Below are 19,906 nucleotides of genomic sequence, written 5' to 3'. Positions count from 1 at the left end.
GGGTTCGATCCCCGGCATCCCATATGGTCCCCCGAGCACTGCCAGGAGTAATTCCTGAGTGCAGAACCAGGAGTAACCCCTGAGCATCGCTGGGTGTGATCCAAAAAGAAAAAAAAAAAAAAAAAAACAGGCACCAGAGGTGACTCAAGAGGAAATGAGAGCAAGACGGGCCCCGGAGCGCAGGGCGGAGCCTGAGCACACGGCCCTGGCCGAGGCCTCGGGGCTGTGCTGGGTCATGGGCGCTCGGCAAAGTGGCCCACACTTCGGAGGGGCCATGGCACAGCGGGACGGGCGTTTGCCTCGCATGCAGCAGACCCGGCTTCAATCCCGGCACCCCACATGGTCCCCGGAGAACCAGTAGGGGGTGAGTGCAGAGCCAGAAGGAACCTCTGTGTATTGCCGGGTGTGACCCAAAAAAGCAAAAAAGCAAAAAAAAAAAAAAAAGGAACTACATTAAAATGGTCCACACTGACCTCTGACCTACAGAGGGGAGCGTGAAGGATGGAGGGGCTCGGCCATTGGTCGTGGTCACCGGCCCTGCAAGCATCTGACTAGCCGCAAACAGCCCCAAATTCCTGGACCTGTTTATGCGGTTTCACAGAATTCAAATACGTGATTCTCAGTTTTAAGTAAGAATTCACACGTAGTAACATCAAACCCAACCTTACAGGTTAACGCTTCAAAACACGTTAACACAAAACTTCCTTTTTGAACAGTATTTGATCTCAATTTTCCTCTCCGTGGCCGCCCTTATGCTCAAATAGCCATTCCATAATTCAAAAACTTATTCAAAACATTCTGCAAGTTAGGCCAGAGCGGCAGCGGAGCAGGCGCCTGCCCGCACACGGCTGCCCCGCTCAGTCCCCGGCACCCGCACGTCCCCCCGAGTACCGCCGGGCGTGACCCCAGAGCAGAAACAAGGCACATGCCAGCTGGATGGGCAGACACCCGGGTGTCCGGGAGGGACAGCAGCGCGGGCCTTCTACACGCCCAGGGCCACCCCGGCCCCAGGGCCAGCCCGCCCCAGACTGCTCCTTACCTTCACCCGCTCGTGCTCCTTCCCAAGAGACTCATATTCTAACAGAAGCTACGGGAAAAAACAAAGACCGCACCACGAGATTAAAGACCAAGGCAGGGCTGAGGGGTGGCCTGACAGAGAAGGGCCGAGAGGGAGGTGGCCCCGAAGGCTGGGCGAGGCCCCACGGCACCGCCCGCACCATGCCCTCCCGAGAGCTGCCGGTTTGTCCTGGCACCCCAGAGCGAACAGACGGGCAAATAAATAAACGATCAGAGAGGGTAAACTGAGGCTGGATCCCAGCCTGGTGGGGGGAAAGATACCAAAACGGACCGGCTGGGTCAGGGACTCAGCCCCACGTGGCACCCCTGCGATGTCTTTCCCGGCCCCAGGCGGAGCGGAAAGGGTGTGTGAATGGGGGAGGTAAAGGAAACAGCGAACGCAGAAAAACACCTGGTCTGGGCTTTTGCGCCTGCAGATGACGCCCCCCCATCTGGAGGTCGCTCCCAGCAGCTCTGGGGCCACGTGGTGTCAGCCTGAGCCCGGGGGCAAGTGCTCCACCTGGAGGCAACCTCAACCCTCAGAGCAAGATGCAAACAGCTGGCGAATCCCGGGCAAAGTGAGTGGGGCAAGGCGCGTGCATCCACACTTTGTAGTTCTGTAGGCTAGAGAGGGCCAGGGCAAGGGCACGGCGGGGAGGCATTCCCGCTGGATCCCGGCATCCCAAAGGCTCCCCCGAGCACTGCCAGGAGTAATCCCTGAGAGCAGAGCCAAGAGGGACCCTGAACCCCTGAGCATCATTGGGTGTGACAAGAAAAGAAAAAAAAGAAATAAAGGGCTGTAGTGACTGCACAGCAGGGAGGGCATCTGCCTTGCACGAGACCAACCCGGGTTCAATTCCCAGCGTCCCATATGGTCCCCCAAGCACCGCTGGGAGTAATTCCTGAGTGCAGAGCCAGGAGTAACCCCTGTGCATCGCTGGGTGTGACCCAAAAAGCAAAATAATAATAAAAAAAGAAATAAAAGTTCTTAAGTGAGCCAATAATACCCCCAAGTAAACAGTATTTGAGTGGATGAGAACTAACTGCTGAATGCTACTTTTTACCAAGCAAACTGTAAAGACAAACCCTGAATAAGGTAACAGATCAGAACACACACACGGTGAAGCTGGCGAGAGTGACCGACCCCCTATGGCTTCCGATACACGGGAGCGAACCCTGAGTGCAGCCGGGGTGGCCCCAACCCAAAGAGGTAGAATGAGACGATCAGAGAGGGGCGCCAGGCCCGAGGGGCACGGTGGAAGCGCCCGCCCGCGCCCGGCACTCACGTCCTGGAACATCTTGGCCTCCTGCCGGAGCCGGGCCTCCTTGTCGTCGGAGAGGCGGTACGCGCTCTCGAACGCCTCCTCCACGTCCTGCAGCCGGGCCTGCAGCCGCAGGATGGTGCCGTCCTTCTCCTTGCTGCTCGCCCGCATCTCCTCGATCCGCTCCTGCAGCACCGCCGAGGCGCTGCTGGCTGCGCGGAAGCGGTCTCGAAGGTCACTCTACGAGGGGGAAGAGGCAATGGGCTGTTTCAATTTAAAAAAGAAGATGCCTCAAGAAGGTGCCAAGCTGCAGGACTAAGATCCCAGGCAGCATCGTAACACAAGGCATACCCACAAAACTCAGCAACAAAACAGGTCGCGGTGCCGGGGATGGGACCCCGTGCGTGCAGGGACACCCCACCAGCGTTCCAGACCCGGCTGCTGGGATCTCCGAGTGGTGCCACGAGCCTCGAGAGCGTCTCAGTGAAGAAAACCACCCCCCCACCCGCCAGCAGCTGCTGCTCCTGAGCAGAGCCAGGACAGCGTCTGGCCCTGCTGGGTGTGCCCCAAACCTCAAATCAAATTAAAAAATTTTTGAATGAGGGGGCTGGAGCGATAGCACAGCAGGGAGGGCATTTGCCTTGCATGCGGCGACCCGGGTTCTAATTCCAGCATCCCATATGGTCCCCTGAGCACCGCCAGGGATAATTCCTGAGTGAAGAGCCAGGAGTAACCCCTGTGCATCGCCGGGTGTGACCCAAAAACAAAAAAAAACAAAAAAAAATTTTGAATGAGGTGAAGGGCCAGAGAGCAAGTCCAGCGGTGAGACACTTGCCTTGCACACAGCCCGCCGGCTTGAGCCCCGGCATGCAGGGGGTCGCCCAGACTGCATCAGTGTGACCCCTGAGCCCAGAGGCAGAGGAAATCCCGAGACAGAATGAGTGGGGCAAGGTCAGGGAGACCGTTCATGGGGCGAGAGGCGCACCCCACGGGAGAGGCCAGAGAACACACAGCCCGCCCGTGCGGGAGCCCCAGGCTCGGCCCGTGCACTACACGCCTGGAAGCCGACACCCGTGTTAAAGACTTCACTTCCGGGGCTGGAGTGATAGCACAGCGGGTAGGGCGTTTGCCTTGCACGCGGCCGACCCGGGTTCGATTCCCAGCATCCCATATGGTCCCCTGAGCACCGCCAGGGGTAATTCCTGAGTGCAGAGCCAGGAGTGACCCTTGTGCATCGCCAGGTGTGACCCAAAAAGCAAAAAAAAAAAAAAAAAAAAAAAAAAAAAAAAAGACTTCACTTCCTCTGTCAGGGCGACACCCCGCAGCGGTCACTACCGGGACAGAACCCGATTCCCCATCAACGTCCCGCACCTGAGCTCTCGCAGGGCCCAGACCTGCCTGTTCAATTAAGACCATGCCAAACAGCAGCAACAGAAGGCGAAGGACTCACCACTTCTATTTCCAGTAAGTTGTTCCTATTTTCGAGGGTTCTCACACGACCAGTGGCTTCGCTCAGAGCACTATCTAACTGGCCACATCTAAAAACCACAGAAATGAAAACAAAATAATTAAAGGCATTTCTGAGGCTAGAGGGAGAGTACAGAGGCTGTGGAGGGCAACTGCCTGCGGCCCCCCCAGGTTTGATCCCCGGCATCCTACATAGTCTCCTGAGCACCACCAGGAGTCATTCCTGAGCACAGAGCCAGGCCCGGTGTGGCCCCAAAATAAACAAACACACAGGGGCTGGCTCGATAGCACAGTGGGTAGGGCATTTGCCTTGCACGCAGCCATCCTGGATTCAATTCCCAGCATTCCATATGGTCTCCAGAACACTGCCAGGAGTAATTCCTGAGTGTAGAGCCAAGAGTAACCCCTGAGTTGGGGCCGGAGCGATAGCACAGCGGGTAGGGCGTTTGCCTTGCATGCGGCCGACCCGGGTTCGATCCCCGACATCCCATATGGTCCCCCAAGCACTGCCAGGAGTAATTCCTGAGTGCAGAGCCAGGAGTAACCCCTGAGCATCGCCGGGTGTGACCCAAAAAGCAAAACAATAAAATAAATAAGCAAACACACAAAGCATTTCTCTCAAAAGTATTACATAAACCTGACGTTCTCTACAAGAGCCAAAGGCCAGAAGCAGGCCCGAGGGACGCGGGGGGCAGGGTACTTGCCCTGCACTCAGCAAACCCAAGTTCGATTCCCAGCAGCAAATGCGGCTCCCTGAGTGACCCCAAACAGCCAGAGCCACGGGCGACCCTGAGCACAGCTGCACGTGGCCCGAAGACCAGGCAAAGAAAGCTGGAAAGCCGCCTCGTGCCAGGGGTCTCCAGAGACGCCAACTGCCAAAGCGCTCAGGTACACGGGGGGGGGGGGGGGGGCTCAGGCTGCTGCGACCCTCCGCCTGGGGGAGAACAGTTCCCACTGTGAGGAAGCAGAGGCACAGTCTCAACAGAAGGCTTGGTCCTTAGGCATTGGGGCCTGGGTCCCCAGGGACAAAAGAAAGCATTAGGCAGTTCCTGCTAAAGTTTTCAAATCTAAAGCCCATGTTTTCAAAGTGTCCTGTCAGGGGCCAGAGGATAGCCCAGGGGGGAGAACGTTTGCTTGGCACGCAGCCAGCCTGGGATCCAACCTGGCATCCCATGGGGTCCCCTGAGCACCACCAGGGGTGATTCCTGAGTGCAGAGCCAGGTTAAACCCTGAGCATCACCCGGTGAGACCCAAAAATAAAAATAAAATCAAAGTATCCTATCATCACAACGTCAGGACAACATTGTCAAGTTTTACCTGTTCCGAGGGCTGGAATGACAGCACAGCAGGGAGGGTACCCACCTTGCACGCGGCAAAGCCAGGTTCGACCCCCCCTTACCCCGACAAAAGTGAGCCCTGAGTGTAGAGCAGGAGTTATCACTGAGCACCGTCCCCTTGGCTTTAAAATTAAACAAAGTTTTACCTATCTATAAGAATTTGATTGGTTTTCTTCCAATTTTCAGCTGCACAGATTTCCTTTGCCTCCAGTTTCTGTTTCAAACTATTTATTTCCGATTCGTAGTAAGCGCGAAGATCTGCAACGTGCCGAGCGTGCTTCTCCTTCAGGGTCTGCCTGATCCTGCGGGAAAGAACAACCTCACAGCTGTCCCCGAGGACCCCGACTCCACAGTCACTCACAAGAAAAGTAGAGCCGTTTTTCTCTGCACGTTCACTGAACGTACCATAGATTAATAGGCAACAGGCTCACGATACACATTTGCTAGATTCCAGATGCTACACATTAAAAATTCTCTCTTAGGAGCGATAGTACAGCAGGGAGGACGTTTGCCTTGCACCAACCCAGGTTCTGTCCCCGGCATCCCATAGCGTCCCCTGAGCACCACCAGGAGTAATTCCTGAGTGCAGAGGCAGGAGGATCCCCTGAGCATCGCTGGGCTTGGCCCAAAATCAAAACAAGTGCTGACTTGCACGAGGCCAACCCGGGTTTGATTCCCAGCATCCCATATGGTTCCCTGAGCACTGCCAGGGGTAATTCCTGAGTGCAGAGCCAGGAGTAACCCCTGTGCATCGCCGGGTGGGATCCAAAAAGAAAAAAAAAAAAGTGCTGAGATTTTACATCTTACTCAAGAAGCTCAATAAAAATCACTTCCGTCCTGGAAGCACCCTTGGCGGCCGGCCCGTGAGGTACGTACTGAGACATGAGCACAGGGTCCCCGGGGGGCGCAGAAGAGATGCGCTCGGAGCCAGAGCTGGCCACAGCCGGGATCGGGGGCTGGCGGGCGGAGACCGACGGGACGGTGGCTGTGGCGGCTCCCTCCACGGTATTCACTGAGACGTCGCTGCTCGCGGCGGAGTACACGGAAGCGAAGGAGGAGCTGGTCCTGCTCTCGTGAGGGAAGGGGCGGCTTTCCCAGGGGTCCCCGGGCGAGGCTTTCGAGTGGGAAGGAGACTTGGGGAATCCGGACAGCTGGGACGTGACGTGACTTGCTTGTGAGAACGAGTCAGTGTCCGAGTGGCTGGACAGAGCGGGCCCCAGCACCGAGTCGGGCGAGGAGGACACCGGGTCCTCGAGGGTGCCGCGGGGGCTGGGCTTCCTGTGAGCCGCGGGGTCCAGAGTCAGCACCTGCAGCAAGACAGGGCACCGGTGTCGCCCTCACGCCCGAGAGCATTGTCTCCTGGGAAACAGGGCTGGGAAGGGCTGCGGCCCTCCGCAGAGGGACCACAGCTTACCTCTGGCGGGTGATCTGGGTGGGACGCGCAAGTGAGATCCCTCTCCGGAAACGGCTTGCTCTCCCGTTGTTTCTTACGGTAAATATCCTTCAGTGATGGTGGCTTCATCTCATTACTAGCATTAAACTTAGAAAATATGAAACAGAATGAAATGGTATAATCAAGGAGAAAAGTTTACTGATACTGAGGTCAGCACTTAAAACGATTTTGTAAGGTTTTAGTAAAACAAAACTCTCAGCTGTCAACTTGGCAACCAAGCCAGGACGCCAGAGTCCGTGCCTGTCCCTGAGATGAGACATTGTTCCACTCTAACAGCAAAAACTAAGGGAATAAATTAAACATAATTTATCAAGCAACCTGGGAAGTTTCCAAAATTAGACCCCTGGGAGCCCCTGTCCAAAATAAGAACTAAGAACTGAGTTAAGAGGAGAGTCGAGGGGCTGGATCAATAGCACAGCGGGTAGGGCGTTTGCCTTGCACGCGGCTGACCCAGGTTCGATTCCCAGCATCCCATATGGTCCCCTGAGCACCGCCAGGGGTGATTCCTGAGTGCAGAGCCAGGAGTGACCCCTGTACATTGCTGGGTGTGACCCAAAAAAGCAAAAAAAAAAAAAAAAAAAAGAGGAGAGTCGACAGTGAAAGCCCGAAGCAGGAGAAAACAGCTGGGTAGATGACTGTCACGGGACCCAGAGGGAAGGTTAAGAGCTGGGGCCCTGATGCAGGAGGGAGGGGGGCAGGGCTGGGGTCCTGATGCGGGAGGGAGGGGGCAGGGCTGGGGCCCTGATGCGGGAGGGAGGGGGGCAGGGCTGGGGCCCTGATGCGGGAGGGAGGGGGGCAGGGCTGGGGCCCTGATGCGGGAGGGAGGGGGGCAGGGCTGGGGTCCTAATGCGGGAGGGAGGGGGGCAGGGCTGGGGTCCTGATGCGGGAGGGAGGCGGGCAGCCTTCCCCGCTGTGCTGTGGCCCCAGCTCCATACACTGATTCTGAAAGCAGGTAACTATAACTGTAAGCCCATGTCTCAATATACAAAAAATAGAAAATAGCAAGATTTAAGAAGAAATAGCATGCTTAACTCTAAGTGTAATACAAATTCACATATAAATGTGTTTTCTCTTACTGAATTTTATTATTGCATCTGTGCGTGCAGGGTGCTGAAGATACAGGCTTTTCTTGTGTGTAGGGTGTGTGTGTGTGTGTGTGTGTGCTGAGGATGTATGTGTGCACGCATGTATTGTGTATGCATGTTTTGTATGCGTGTGCATGCGTGTGTTGTGTGTGCATGCATTGTGCTTTGTGTGGTGTGTGTGCATGTTTGTGTGTGCATGTGTATGCGTGTGCATTGTGTGTGTGCGTGCAGGGGGCTGAAGATACTGTGTGTGGGCAGGGGAGTGTACATTGTGTGTGTGTGTGTGTGTGTGTGTATGTGTGTGTGTGTGTGCGCGCATGCGCGCGCAGGCAGGGGGCTAAAAATACTGACTTTCTGTGTGTGGGCGGGGGTGTGCGCATGTGCGCGCGTGTGTGTGCATGTGTGCGTGTGCTTGTGCAGCATGTGGAGGACTGAGACCGGGGCCTCACACATGAGACTGCTCCACGGGACACTTATTTGTCTCTTCACTTATTTCCGGTTTCAGAGCCTCGGTCAGCGGCCCGGGTTCCGGCGCACCGGCCCCGAGCCACGTCGTTGCCACAGCGCGTGCCCCAATTACCTGGCTTGGGCGCCGAGCTGTGGGGGGTGCGAGGGAGGTGTCGAAAGCCTCGGGCAGAGAGTGGTACATGTCCTTCTCCTCCAGCTTCCAGTACAGCAGCCCTGACGGGGCAGAGAGAACAAAGACGCTCCCTAGAGCCACGCCCAGGGCCAGGCCGAGGCCAGGCCGGCACCTGCCTCGCACACAGCTGAGCCCCGTTCAAATCCGGCCCACCTGGTAACCTGAGCACTGCCAGGAGGAGCCTCTGAGCACTGTCAGGCCTGGGCAATGCCCAAATAAACAAAGCAACATTAAATATAGACAGAAAGTAGGTTTTGCTACGGGACACAAAAGTTGAAATCTTGAGAAGATTCTCGGAAATGCCTTGCTAATTAATGACTCCGATACGCAAAGCACAAACACTGTGTAATTAAAAGTAAAGATAAATGAGGACAATGAAAACGTTTCCAGATACGGCCATTTCCTCAGGAACAGCGTACAGAAACAGCATCAAGGCAAAGTGGTTCAAACCTACTCGAGGCTCTTGCGGCGGGCTGGTGCCGAGACCACTGGGGGGCGTGGGAGCCTGTGCAGTCCCGAGTGCAGAGCCGGGAGCGGCCCCTGAGCACTGACAGGTGTGGCCCCAAACAGAACCAGGAGAGGAGAGTCCTGCGCACTCCGGGATGGCCGGCCTGCAGCACCTACCTGCTCCCTCGGCGGACAGCCACGAGTCCGGGAGCTCCTCCGGCTTGCTGAGGTAAAACGCAGGAGGACGAGCCACGGCGGGGAGGTCAGACTACAACCCGAGAGAGAGCACGGTCAGCAGGCAGCAGGCAGCGGGCAGCGGGGAGGGAAGTGGGCACTGGACAAGGGATCGGATGAGGCGTGACTTTGCACTCTCACGGTGACTCATAGAAACAAGTACATTTGTTAAAATGTTAAACGAAGAAAACCCTGCTGGCCCAGAAAATGTGAGCCGGCTACCAGGCAGGGCAGAGGCCTCCAGAGGGTCCTTGAGGAAGTGGGTTCCCCGCCGACAGGAAGGCCAATGGTGTGGGCCCGACTCCTCCTGAGTCATTCTCAAAAGATTCAAAGGGCCGGAGCAATGGCACAGCGGGGAGAGTGTTTGCCTTGCACACAGCTGACCTGGGTTCCATCCCCGGCATCCCACAGGGTCCCCCGAGCACCGCCAGGAGTGATGCCTGAGCGCAGAGCCAGGAGGAACCTCTGAGATCGCCAGGTGTGACCCAAAAATTAATAAATGAACTAAATAAGCCGTCAATTCCCAGGAGAGGAGAGGGGAGGGACCGGCCCAAGGGTGGAAGCCACAGGTGGGGGTCCGAGGGGCAGGCTGCAGGGCTGAGATGAGGGCCTGGCCTGGACCCACGCTCCCTGCAGGGAGACCCTCACAAACAGCTTCGCAGGGCAGTGACCAGGGCTCCCTGGCTGAGTCCAGGACGGGGCCTCAGCCACGGAGCCCAGCTGCAATGTTCTGGGCTTTCCTCAACAGCGTCACACGCGTCACTGCCGAGACTGTGACCTTCACCCGGTGCCAGGCCCCCTACTGAGGAGCTGACTCTCAGGGCAGATCACCGTGTCCCACCAGGGGGGCCCAGGGAACCAGCTTCCAGCACAGCACAGCTGCCGTCCCGGCTGCAGGGTACAGGCACGCACGCACGCATGCACACACATGTGCACACACACATGGACATACATATACACACAGGAATGGACACACACACATGCATACGTGCACACACAAACACACAGGTGGGCACACACACAAACAACATACAAGCACATCACATGCACACACGAGTGCACACATACGTACATACACAGGCACCCGCGAGCAGTCACACGCACACACTCCCCCACCTCGAGCGCACGGGTCAGCAGAGGCCCGGCTACCTGCTGGCTGGCCTGCGCTGGCCGGGAACAATCCTCTCCCGAGTGTATTCGCTTTGGCTGGTTCTGCTTCAGCTTTTGTGCCCATGATGTTATAGCTTTATTACTGAAAAAGAAAAAAAAAATAATCTCTTGCAGGCCGTCCTTGAAACGCACACGGAAGAGCAGCGGCTCCCGTGTCAGAGGAAGATGCTCTAAGGGCTGGGGGGGGGGGGGGGGCGGAATCTTACTGACTCACAGGGCGTTCGGGGCTTATTAGGGGAAAAAAAAGACTGGGGCTGGAGCGACAGCACAGCGGGGAGGGCGTTTGCCTTGCACTCGGCCGACCCGGGTTCGATTTCCAGCATCCCGTATGGTCCTACGAGCACCGCCAGGAGTAATTCCTGAGTGCAGAGCCAGGAGTAACCCCTGAGCATCGCCGGGTGTGACCCAAAAAAAGCCAAAAAAAAAAAAAAAAGGAAACAAAAAGACTACAGTAATTCACCATGCACAGCCTGGAACCGTGGCATTGCCAAGACCTCATCCAGCACAAAATAAATCCTTGCCGAGAAAGTGTTTATTTACATGGCTTGTGGTCACTAATGATCATGCTTGCTAGAGGGAATTACTTCAGGAGACATGAGCATCAGGGCAAACTACACTCAAAGGCGACCTGTTTACACCAAGCTCACCACTCACTGAAAGGCCCAAACGGGCCGGAGCAACAGTCAGGACAGCGGGGAGGGCGTCTGCCTTGTACACGGCCGTGCGGGTTCCATCCCCGGCATCCCTTAGGGCCCCCCGAACAATGCCAGGGGTGAATCCTGAGTGCAGAGCCAGGAGTCACTCCTGAGCACTGTTCGGTGTGAAGCTCAAACAAAACTAACCGAAAGCTTCTTTATCTCATAAATTAAATTTCCTTGACATAACAGAAAAAACCTACTCACCCATTTTTTTCCCCACTGTATACTTCTGAAATTTGACTTTTTCCAAGAAAATCACCTTCCAGGTCCCCAGGAAAGAGAGAGGCGTCTTCGGAGAGGCCCTGGGCGGCCTGCGGGCGGCCACTCCTGCTGTGTCCACAGTCCGAGTGCGGCTCGAGGGGCTCGGCCTGGCCCCCCGGCACCCCGCAGGGTCCCACAGGCTCGGCCTCGCGCTCCATGAAGTGGCCCGAGTCCCCGGCCTTGCAGGCGCTTAACTCGGAGGCGCAGGTGCCATAGCCGCTGCTCACACAGCTGCCCTCGGCGCTGCAGTCGGGCTGCGAGCTGGACGCGTCCTGCTGCATGTCGGGCTGGTCGGGCGCAGGGCGGCTGAGGATCGCGTCATTTCTCTCACTGGGCTCCGCGAAAAAACCCATTTGACTTTCTGCGGGTGCCTGTGCGCTTACAGCACTATCGCAAGCCGCCCATGAAGCATTGTTGGTCTGCAACTTGACTAAATTTTTTATCTCCTCCTGTATTCGCTGAAAACAAAGTTAAAGATCTGGGTAAGGATAACGGTACTACGCGTGAGATAGAAAGCAGCTATCGGCAGCTCAGGGGCAGAGCACGTGTTCTGCACGTATGAGCCCCTGGAATGCTTCCTACACCCAAAGAAAAACAAATTACTCAAAGGCTGCCCACTATCTTCTTTTATAAACTAAAGTTCATACGTGTGAAGCACTAAGTTATGAAGTGTTAGTCAGGCCCTCTGCAAATCTTATCAAATAATCAAGTCCAGAAAAACCACCTGTAATCTGTAATGTAAGAACTAACACCACAGCCGCCTCAACTGCGTAAGTATAAATCAAACTCACTTGGATCTGGTTGTGGAATTGTTCCTGCTGGGCCACTATCTGCTCTTCACACTGTTTCTCCACCAAGTTGAACAGCTGCAACCACCTGGTCTATTAATTATAAAGGATGAGTTAAAAATAACAGATACTTCACAGAGAATTTCCCTCAGCGCGACAGGGCACTGGGGAGGGGGCGGGGGTCCCACTCGGCAGTGCTCAGAGCTCGGGGGCTCAGGCCTCCTGCACACATGTGTGCGTTTGAGCTGTGAGACTACGTTCAAGGGACGAAGAGTCAGGACAGAGGCATAGAACTTGCCTTCCATGTGGCCCTCTTGGTCGGGCCGTGGCTTGGTCCCTGGCACTGCATCTGGTCCCCTCTGCACGGCCAGGGGTCACCAGAGCACCCGGCCAGAAACAGCCCTGGAGCACTGCTGGGTAAGCCCCCTCTCGAGAAAAAAAAAAAAGACTATATATATATATATATTTTTTTTTTTGCTTTTTGGATCACACCTGGCGATGCACAGGAGTTACTCCTGGCTCTGCACTCAGGAATTACCCCTGGCCGTGCTCAGGGGACCATATGGTATGCTGGGATTTGAACCCGGGTCGGCCGCGTGCAAGGCAAACACCCTACCCGCTGTGCTATCTCTCCAGCCCCCCCCCAAAAAAAAGACTATATTTAATGCAAAAGCACAAAAACATAGGCTTAAGTACCTCTTTAAAATTTTTTTATTCTTTTTGGGTTACACCTGGCAATGCTCAGGAGTTACTCTGGCTCTGCGCTCAGGAGTCACCCCTGGCGGTGCCTGGGGATGCCTATGGGATGCCGGGGACGGAGCCCAGGTCAGTCGTGTGCAAGGTCAGCGGCCTCCCCGCTGTCTGGTCTCCCTGGCCCCCGGAGAGAGCAACTCTTCAGCACGGCTTGGGAAGCTGGGCCGAGAGCCTCAAGGAAGGAGCCACATCAAGGGCGAGGGGAAGTTTCCCAGACAGAGGGACGGGGTGAGGGGGAGGCAGGTGTGGCAGTCAGGGCCAGCCTCGGACGCTGCCCACGCCCGCCGCTCCTCACCGGCTCAGCCCTGCACCATTCGGCCTACTCCATCCTGCCCCTCGCCGACCCCTCTGGACACACACCAGCCTGGCGGGCACCTTTCTGTTCCCTGAACTCGCCACTGCAGGCGCTGGCCGTGCAGCCGGCCTGGGCGAGATCACGCAGAGCCCCGCGGGCACTGGGCATGCCAGCATGACCAACGGCTGAGGGATTCATCAACAGGAGCCGGCATGTCCCGACTGGCAGGAAGCAGAGACTGTGTTTCTGGGGGAGCCGCCCCGGGGCCATGTTGTGCTGGAGCAGGAATGTGGCCATCCACACGCCAAGCACATGCACCAGCGTGTCACGTGATCCCGCCCTGCAAGAGCACCCATTCTCATGAACTAAAGGCAGAGAAGCCGCGACCAAATTAGGCATTTCGTCCTTGCAACTTGCCTATAAAGTTCCTAATAGCAATCAAAATCAAATCACACCATTATCATCACTTATCGTTATGATCAAAATCACATCAATATCGGGGCTGGAGCAATAGCACAGCGGGTAGGGCGCTTGCCTTGCACGCGGCCAACCCAGGCTGACCCAGGTTCGAATCCCAGCATCCCATATGGTCCCCTGAGCACCGCCAGGGGTAATTCCTGAGTGTAGAACCAGGAGTAACCCCTGTGCATTGCTGGGTGTGACCCAAAAAGCAAAAAAAAAAAAAAAAATCACATCAATATCATTTTCTTATTTAGGATACAATCAGAGATTAGCACATAAACTAGTAGAGATTATTTTCTTCTAGTCAGATTTTATAGTTAATATCTTAATTTTAAGTACCTGTATTCAAACGTTAGAGTGACATTCCACACTGAACTATCAGAGGGCTGTCGCTATTATTCATCTTGAACTGACTGACTGACTCTGCCTGAATTCTCAGGAGTGGGAAGCCCTGCACCTATTGGGAACCTCCTGGCTCTCACCGCGACAGACTTCCTGGGGGGCCTGGCAAGACCCTCGGGCGCCGATGTCACTGTCTGCTTTCACACTGATTTCTGATCACCAAATTATCTAAGAATTTAACTACCAAGATCTCAAGCTCGATTCACATCGCTGGACACCGGCTACCACGTCAGAAAACCACGTCCCTGGGCAGTGCTGAGCTCGGCCAGTGCGGGCGCAGGACACCCGAGTCTGTCCCTCTGACGCGATGGGCCGGTTCTCAGTGCCAACGCGGGTGCAGCACGAAGTGGCGGTCAGCTGTTTAACCCTCACCCACAGCGGCCTGGGCCTCCCGAGGTTGGGTGCCCCTGGGAAAGGTGCCCGGGAACTGCTCTGCGGACAGGCGGGCACGCAGGAAGCTGCAGGTATCCTTCTGCTTTGTTTCTGGGCCTCACCCTGTCGAGCTCAGGACTCCCTCCTGGCTCTGAGCTCGGGGTTCACTGCTGATGGGCTTCCGGGACCATATGGGGTGCCGGAGATTGAACCGGGGCCGCTGCATGCAAGGCAAGTGCCTCACCTCACTGCATGGGAGCTCCTGCCCCAGGCTGATATTTCTGTCACTACTACACACACCATCGCGTCATACACAACAGCATACAGTGAAGCAGCTGCAACAGACGCCCCGGCCCCCGGCCCCGCCAGCTAAGCTCATCATCCACCGGCCTCACGAAGCACGACTGAGTCGAAAATCACAGGTACGCCAGTGATCGCAACAATCCCCCAGCTGCGAACTCTGGAGCACTGTGGGGCTCGGGGGTCGGGTCGAGGGCTCACCTGCTGAAGGCCCGGCTGCCCCACACGCCCCACTCCACAGCTCCAAAACTACCCTCTGCAGGCACCAAAACCGATGGAAGTTCCAGGTACACTGGTTTTCAGGCCGAGAACTCTGGGGTCTCCTTGGAGTGGGGGGAGAGGGGCGGTCTACCCCAAACCTGCCCCGCCCCCGTACTTCCGGAAGCCCTGCAGCCGTGCCCACACCCCAGAGCCATGCCATGGGCCCACTTCTGCAGACCCCGAAGTCTCTCACGATGGCTCCCAAGCCCACGATCCGCAGTGACACCCCTCAGGAGCCTCCAAACCCGGTGGGAAAGGAACGCAGAAGCCAGCTCAGCCCAATACACACAGAGAGGCGCCCAGACCCTGCGCCAGGTCGAACCTCATACCCGGGACACCCACCCCCCCCCAACAGAGCCCCGGCCCCAAGAACCTCCAGAACCCACCAGCTGCCAGGTCCATGGCTGACCTCCACAAGCTCGGACGAGCCTCACCTACAAGTGAACCCACTGAGAACCTCAGGTCTGTGGGATTTGTGGCCAAAATCTCCAGGCTCTCAGAGTCGGCGATGGGCGGCATCCTCCATCCCTGCTCTCCCGGAAGCCTGGCAGCCGCACCCACAAACTGCCTCTGAGCCACAGAAGCTCATTAACCAGCCATGATCCTGAGACTCACGAATCAATCTCGGGAGAGATCGACAAGCGGCAGAGATGCCTCACTCTGAAGTCACCAGCCAGTTAAACATGTAACTTCAGCTATATCACCTAATTTAAAATTTTGGAATTCCTGGAGCGAACACAGCCACACGACATCTCATACTCTACACCACTAGTGTCCCCAGGGCAGCACACACGGGGTGGGATGTGAGGCAGAAGGCAACCAATCTCAATTAAAAATCTGGGCTGGAGCGATAGCACAGCGGGTAGGACGGAGAGGTGCCTGCCCTAGAGGTGGGGGAGGGGCGCGAGAGGGACACTGGGGACACTGGTGCTGGAAATGCACACTGGTGAAGGGACGGGTGTTGGAACATTGTATGACTGAAACCCAATCATGAACAACTTTGTATCTTACTGTGATTCAGTTAAAAAATATTATAATTTTGTGCCTCCAAAGGGGTCAGGCTGAGGGAGTGGGAATGGTTGCGGGCAGGTCGCTGGTGGCTGGACGGTGTCGGAACACTGAATGCCAATAGTTATGGAACAACTATATTGTGAACAACTTTGTAAACCACCGTTTTTAAACTAAAGTGGGCCCAGAGCTAGTAGGGGGGCAGGGCGCTGGCATTGCAAATGGCTGACCCCTGGGCACGGGTTTGATTCCTGGCACCCTGTATGGTCACCCTGACCATGCCAGCAGTGAGCCCTAAGCACCGTTGAATGAGACCCAAAAATAAAAAATAATAGTTTTCTTAAAAAAAAAAAGGGGGGGCCCAGAGTGATAGCACAGCGGGGAGAGCGTTTGCCTTGCACACAGCCAGCCTGGGTTTGATCCCCAGCATCCCATATGGTCCCGAGCACCACCAGGAGTGATTCCTGAGTGCAGAGCCAGGAGTAACCCCTGAGCACTGCTGGGTATGACCCAAAAAGGGAAAAAAAAAAAAAAAGAGTTCCCTTCAATTCCATATTCAGTAGTCAATCTTATGTGCACATGAAAAAAATTAAGCAGTCAGATAATTCCAAACGTAATAGAAATTAATCCTTCTTATCCAGGTGAAGGAAGCAAGTTCCCAGGTTCAAAGCCCTCCACGGCACTTGGTCCCCCAAGCCCTGCCGGGAATCTCGGTCCCTGAGTGCGGAGCCAGGAGGAAGAGCTGAGCGCCGCCAGGTGTGGCTCCAACCCCCAAAATTAAGACAGTCACACAGAAGTTAATATGTCTAATCCTAATACATCGTTAAAGGTAACTGATCTTTCTTTCACATCCACCCAATTTTCGCTCAGTAGAGTGGACTATCTCAACAGTAACTTAAGATTACGCTCTTTAAAACATAAATTTTTACATAACTTATAGAGTTTAAGAGGCACACTTATAACGTGAATTACTTTTAAGTTCCAAAAATAAAACAAAACCAAGATACCTCACAGTTTTTCCAAAGCTCCGAATCGGTCTTGCCATTGTTTTGTAGCTCTTGCATTAAAGAGCCCAGGACTTCAACTGCGCCTTCGATTACAGACGGGCCGGTCTTCCCTGAGAAAGAGGACACCCCATTTGTACTAAGGTGGGGACTACTTCTGTTGAGACACAAATAATTCAAATGGTTTCTTTATTCTACCCAAGTGTTGAATAATTCAGCAGTTTAAAATTTAGCTGAGTAGTACAAAGCCACTGACACTTAATCCTTCTTAATGGCACCTCATTTGTTGAAAATCTGATCAAGTTTGTCCAGGAAAGGAAAACAGCAGCAAGAAGACAGAAAGCACCATTATTGCTTAGGAGCACAACAGACAGAGCCTCAGAAGAGAGAGGACACTAGGAAGCAGCAGCAGAAAATAAAGTTTCTGATAAAGAATAACCAGAAACACCGCCGGCCGCCTCTGGATGGCCTCACGCTGGGAAGAGCCGCTCCCGGGATTCTTGTTCCCTGGGATTCTTGTTCCCTGGGATTCTTTCTCACTGTCCGGATTTGCCTCACTAACTGGGTTCCTCCTAATTCCGCGCGATAAGCCCGCGCTTATCTGTGCACCCCTGTCTCCGACTGAAGCCGTGCCCGCCAGCCACCAGCGAGCTCTCGCCCAGCCCATTCAGCGTGAGCCGGAGTGACTCTTCCTGCAGGCCTCTTCACATCTGAGAAGAATTCACTCGACATCTGTTTCATAAAAACATAGAGGAGGCTAGAGAGAAAGTACAGGGTCAAGGCGCCTTCTTTCTCGCTTCCTTTCTTTTTGGTTTTGGGGTGGTATCCAGTGCTGCCTGGGGCTTACTCCTCACTTGGTGCTCAGGAGTCACTCCTGGCAGGGCTCAGGGGACCGTACAGGTGCCAAGGATCGAACCTGGGTTGGCTACATGTAAGGCAAGCGCCCTGCCCACTGTGCTATCTCTGCGGCCCCCGGATGCCAGCCTTGCACGTGGCCAACCCTGGTTCCATCCCCAGCACAGCACACAGTCTCCTGAGCACCACTTGCGGTCCGTGCAGCATGGACTGTCCCCGAAGCCCCATCAGGAGGGGTCCCTGGCCACCTGACCTACCTCCAACGCCCCCTTAAAAAAAAAAAGTCAAAGCATTTAACTAAAGACATCAAATTTTGGGGCTGGAGCGATAACACAGCGGGTAGGGCGTTTGCCTTGCACGCGGCTGACTCGGGTTCGATTCCCAGCATCCCATATGGTCCCCAGAGCACCACTAGGAGTAATTCCTGAGTGCAGAGCCAGGAGTAACCCCTGTGCATTGCCAGGTGTGACCCCAAAAAAAGCAAAAACAAAAAAAAAGACATCAAATTTTGTTCAAGTTCCTATAAGGTCATTTTCATTATTAACACTTTCAGTAAAGACAAACCTTATAAAAATAATCATTTTTTTAAAGGTTAGGATCAGAACAGTATCAGCATCCCCGGGGAGAGAAGAACATAGTGTGCTGTCTGTCCAGGGTTTGCATCCAGGGTGAATAGCTGAGGTTACAGTCACAGGGAAAGGGGCTGAACTGCCCCCAGCCTCGCAAGCAGGACACAGGCACCCACGGGGCTGACCAGAGTCCAGAACGAGGGCCTGGAGGGGCTCCTAGAGATGCAGGAAGCACCGTGTACCCAGCAGATAAGGCCCCTCGCGAGGTCCCCATACTCCTCTCCTCTTTCCCCTTCACCTAATCTCTGCTTCCTTCTCTCATCTGTGATAAGCTGCCTCAACTTCCACCTAAGGAGGGCAGAGAATGAATTGTTTTTTGTCAAGTAATTGATGTGTGTGTGTGGCGGGGGTGGTGGTGCTGGAGAGAGGGTACAGCAGAGAGGGCGCTTGCTCTGCACGCGACTGACCCCGGTTCGATTCCTGGCATCCCATATGGTCCACCAAGCCCGCCAAGAGTGTCCTGACTACAGGGCCTGAGCATTGCCAGGTGCGGCTCAAAAGCAAAAACAGAAACAAAAATCAATTCTGGGGCCAGAGCCATGGCACAGTGGGGAGGGCGTTTGCCATGCACACGGTTGCACATGTCGGATCCTCGGATCCCACACGGACCCCCGAGCCTACCAGGAGTAACCCTGAGACAGCCAAGTGTGGTCCAAAACTAACAAAAAGACATTTATTTGGGGAGAGTGGATCTGGCCACACCTGACAATGCTCAGGTGTCCCCCCATGAGAACTGTATGAGGGTGGACACAGTGCAAGCACACTGCTAGTGTGGGCCAAATCCCCCCAAACCACCAACCAATAATTATGACAGTGTTGGAGTAGCTGGCAAGTGTACAAATTGCTATTTGGATGTGCTACAGTTTAGAAATCTCTTTTCCAACCTTACCTATTAGTATTTAGGTTCATTCCAAGAGAATGGGGAGAATTTTTAATAAAAAACTCTACAGAAGTTTTTTTGTCAAGTTTTCACCAAGTCAAAATCTTCCATAACGTACAGAAACTGTCAACCCTCTTATCTGAGAAGGTCTGGCCTGAGTCTGCGGAGACTGATTCCCCGTCATCTTCCGCGGCTTCACCCGCCGGCATTTTCAGCTGCTAACATTCAGAACTGCGGAACAGCCTAGTTCCCAAGAGAATCTGAAAGTGAATGGGGAAAACACTACTATGAAAAGTCACTAAACCCAGCAAGCTTCGGGAGCCTCTGATCCTTCCCTACAAGTCTCAGCGAGGCAGAGCAACGCTGCCCGGTGGCCGAAGCAGGGAAACCCAGCGTCCATCACCTACTGTAGCAGAAAGCCATATAACGGGATATCTTTAGGCAAAGGAATAAGGTAATTCTTACGAACACCACAGTGTGGAAACATCAAGCCGGGGAGGGCAGGATGAGACTGTATGTTTCATTCTCGGGAACAGGATAACAGGAAGAGCTAGTGTCAGGTCTTCAGTGGCCAAGCGTGGAGGTGATGGCAGTAGGCACAGGCTCTCCTCTTGGGGCGAGGGAAAGTTCTAGAAGTTGATACTAGGGATGACTATAAGACTCTGAATATACTGAAAACCATCAAGTCACACATGCTAAACAGGGGGGTTTATGACATCCAAGTCAGATCTCAATACAAACTTCTTGTTTTGGTGGGGGGGAGGGGGCTGTTAGGGCCACACCTGGT

General features: G+C 54.8%; 1 protein-coding gene across 1 annotated transcript in view; it reads right to left on the bottom strand.

The window, feature by feature from the left end:
• MPHOSPH9 (M-phase phosphoprotein 9) overlaps window positions 1-19,230 on the bottom strand; it is a 31,530-nt gene extending 12,300 nt beyond the window's left edge. Inside the window, 14 exon segments of the mRNA XM_055147090.1 lie at window positions 1,040-1,087; window positions 2,343-2,558; window positions 3,769-3,856; window positions 5,269-5,424; window positions 5,999-6,429; window positions 6,537-6,662; window positions 8,241-8,341; window positions 8,925-9,015; window positions 10,098-10,233; window positions 11,054-11,568; window positions 11,902-11,991; window positions 16,759-16,912; window positions 19,129-19,203; window positions 19,205-19,230. Coding sequence (XP_055003065.1) covers window positions 1,040-1,087; window positions 2,343-2,558; window positions 3,769-3,856; window positions 5,269-5,424; window positions 5,999-6,429; window positions 6,537-6,662; window positions 8,241-8,341; window positions 8,925-9,015; window positions 10,098-10,233; window positions 11,054-11,568; window positions 11,902-11,991; window positions 16,759-16,912; window positions 19,129-19,203; window positions 19,205-19,230 — 2,253 coding nt within the window.
• Window positions 19,231-19,906: the final 676 nt, after the last annotated feature.

Source organism: Sorex araneus, chromosome 9, assembly GCF_027595985.1.
Source record: "Sorex araneus isolate mSorAra2 chromosome 9, mSorAra2.pri, whole genome shotgun sequence".
NCBI lineage: Eukaryota > Metazoa > Chordata > Mammalia > Eulipotyphla > Soricidae > Sorex > Sorex araneus.
Note: the sequence above shows the minus strand (reverse complement) of the source record. Positions and strands in the feature narration are given on the sequence as shown.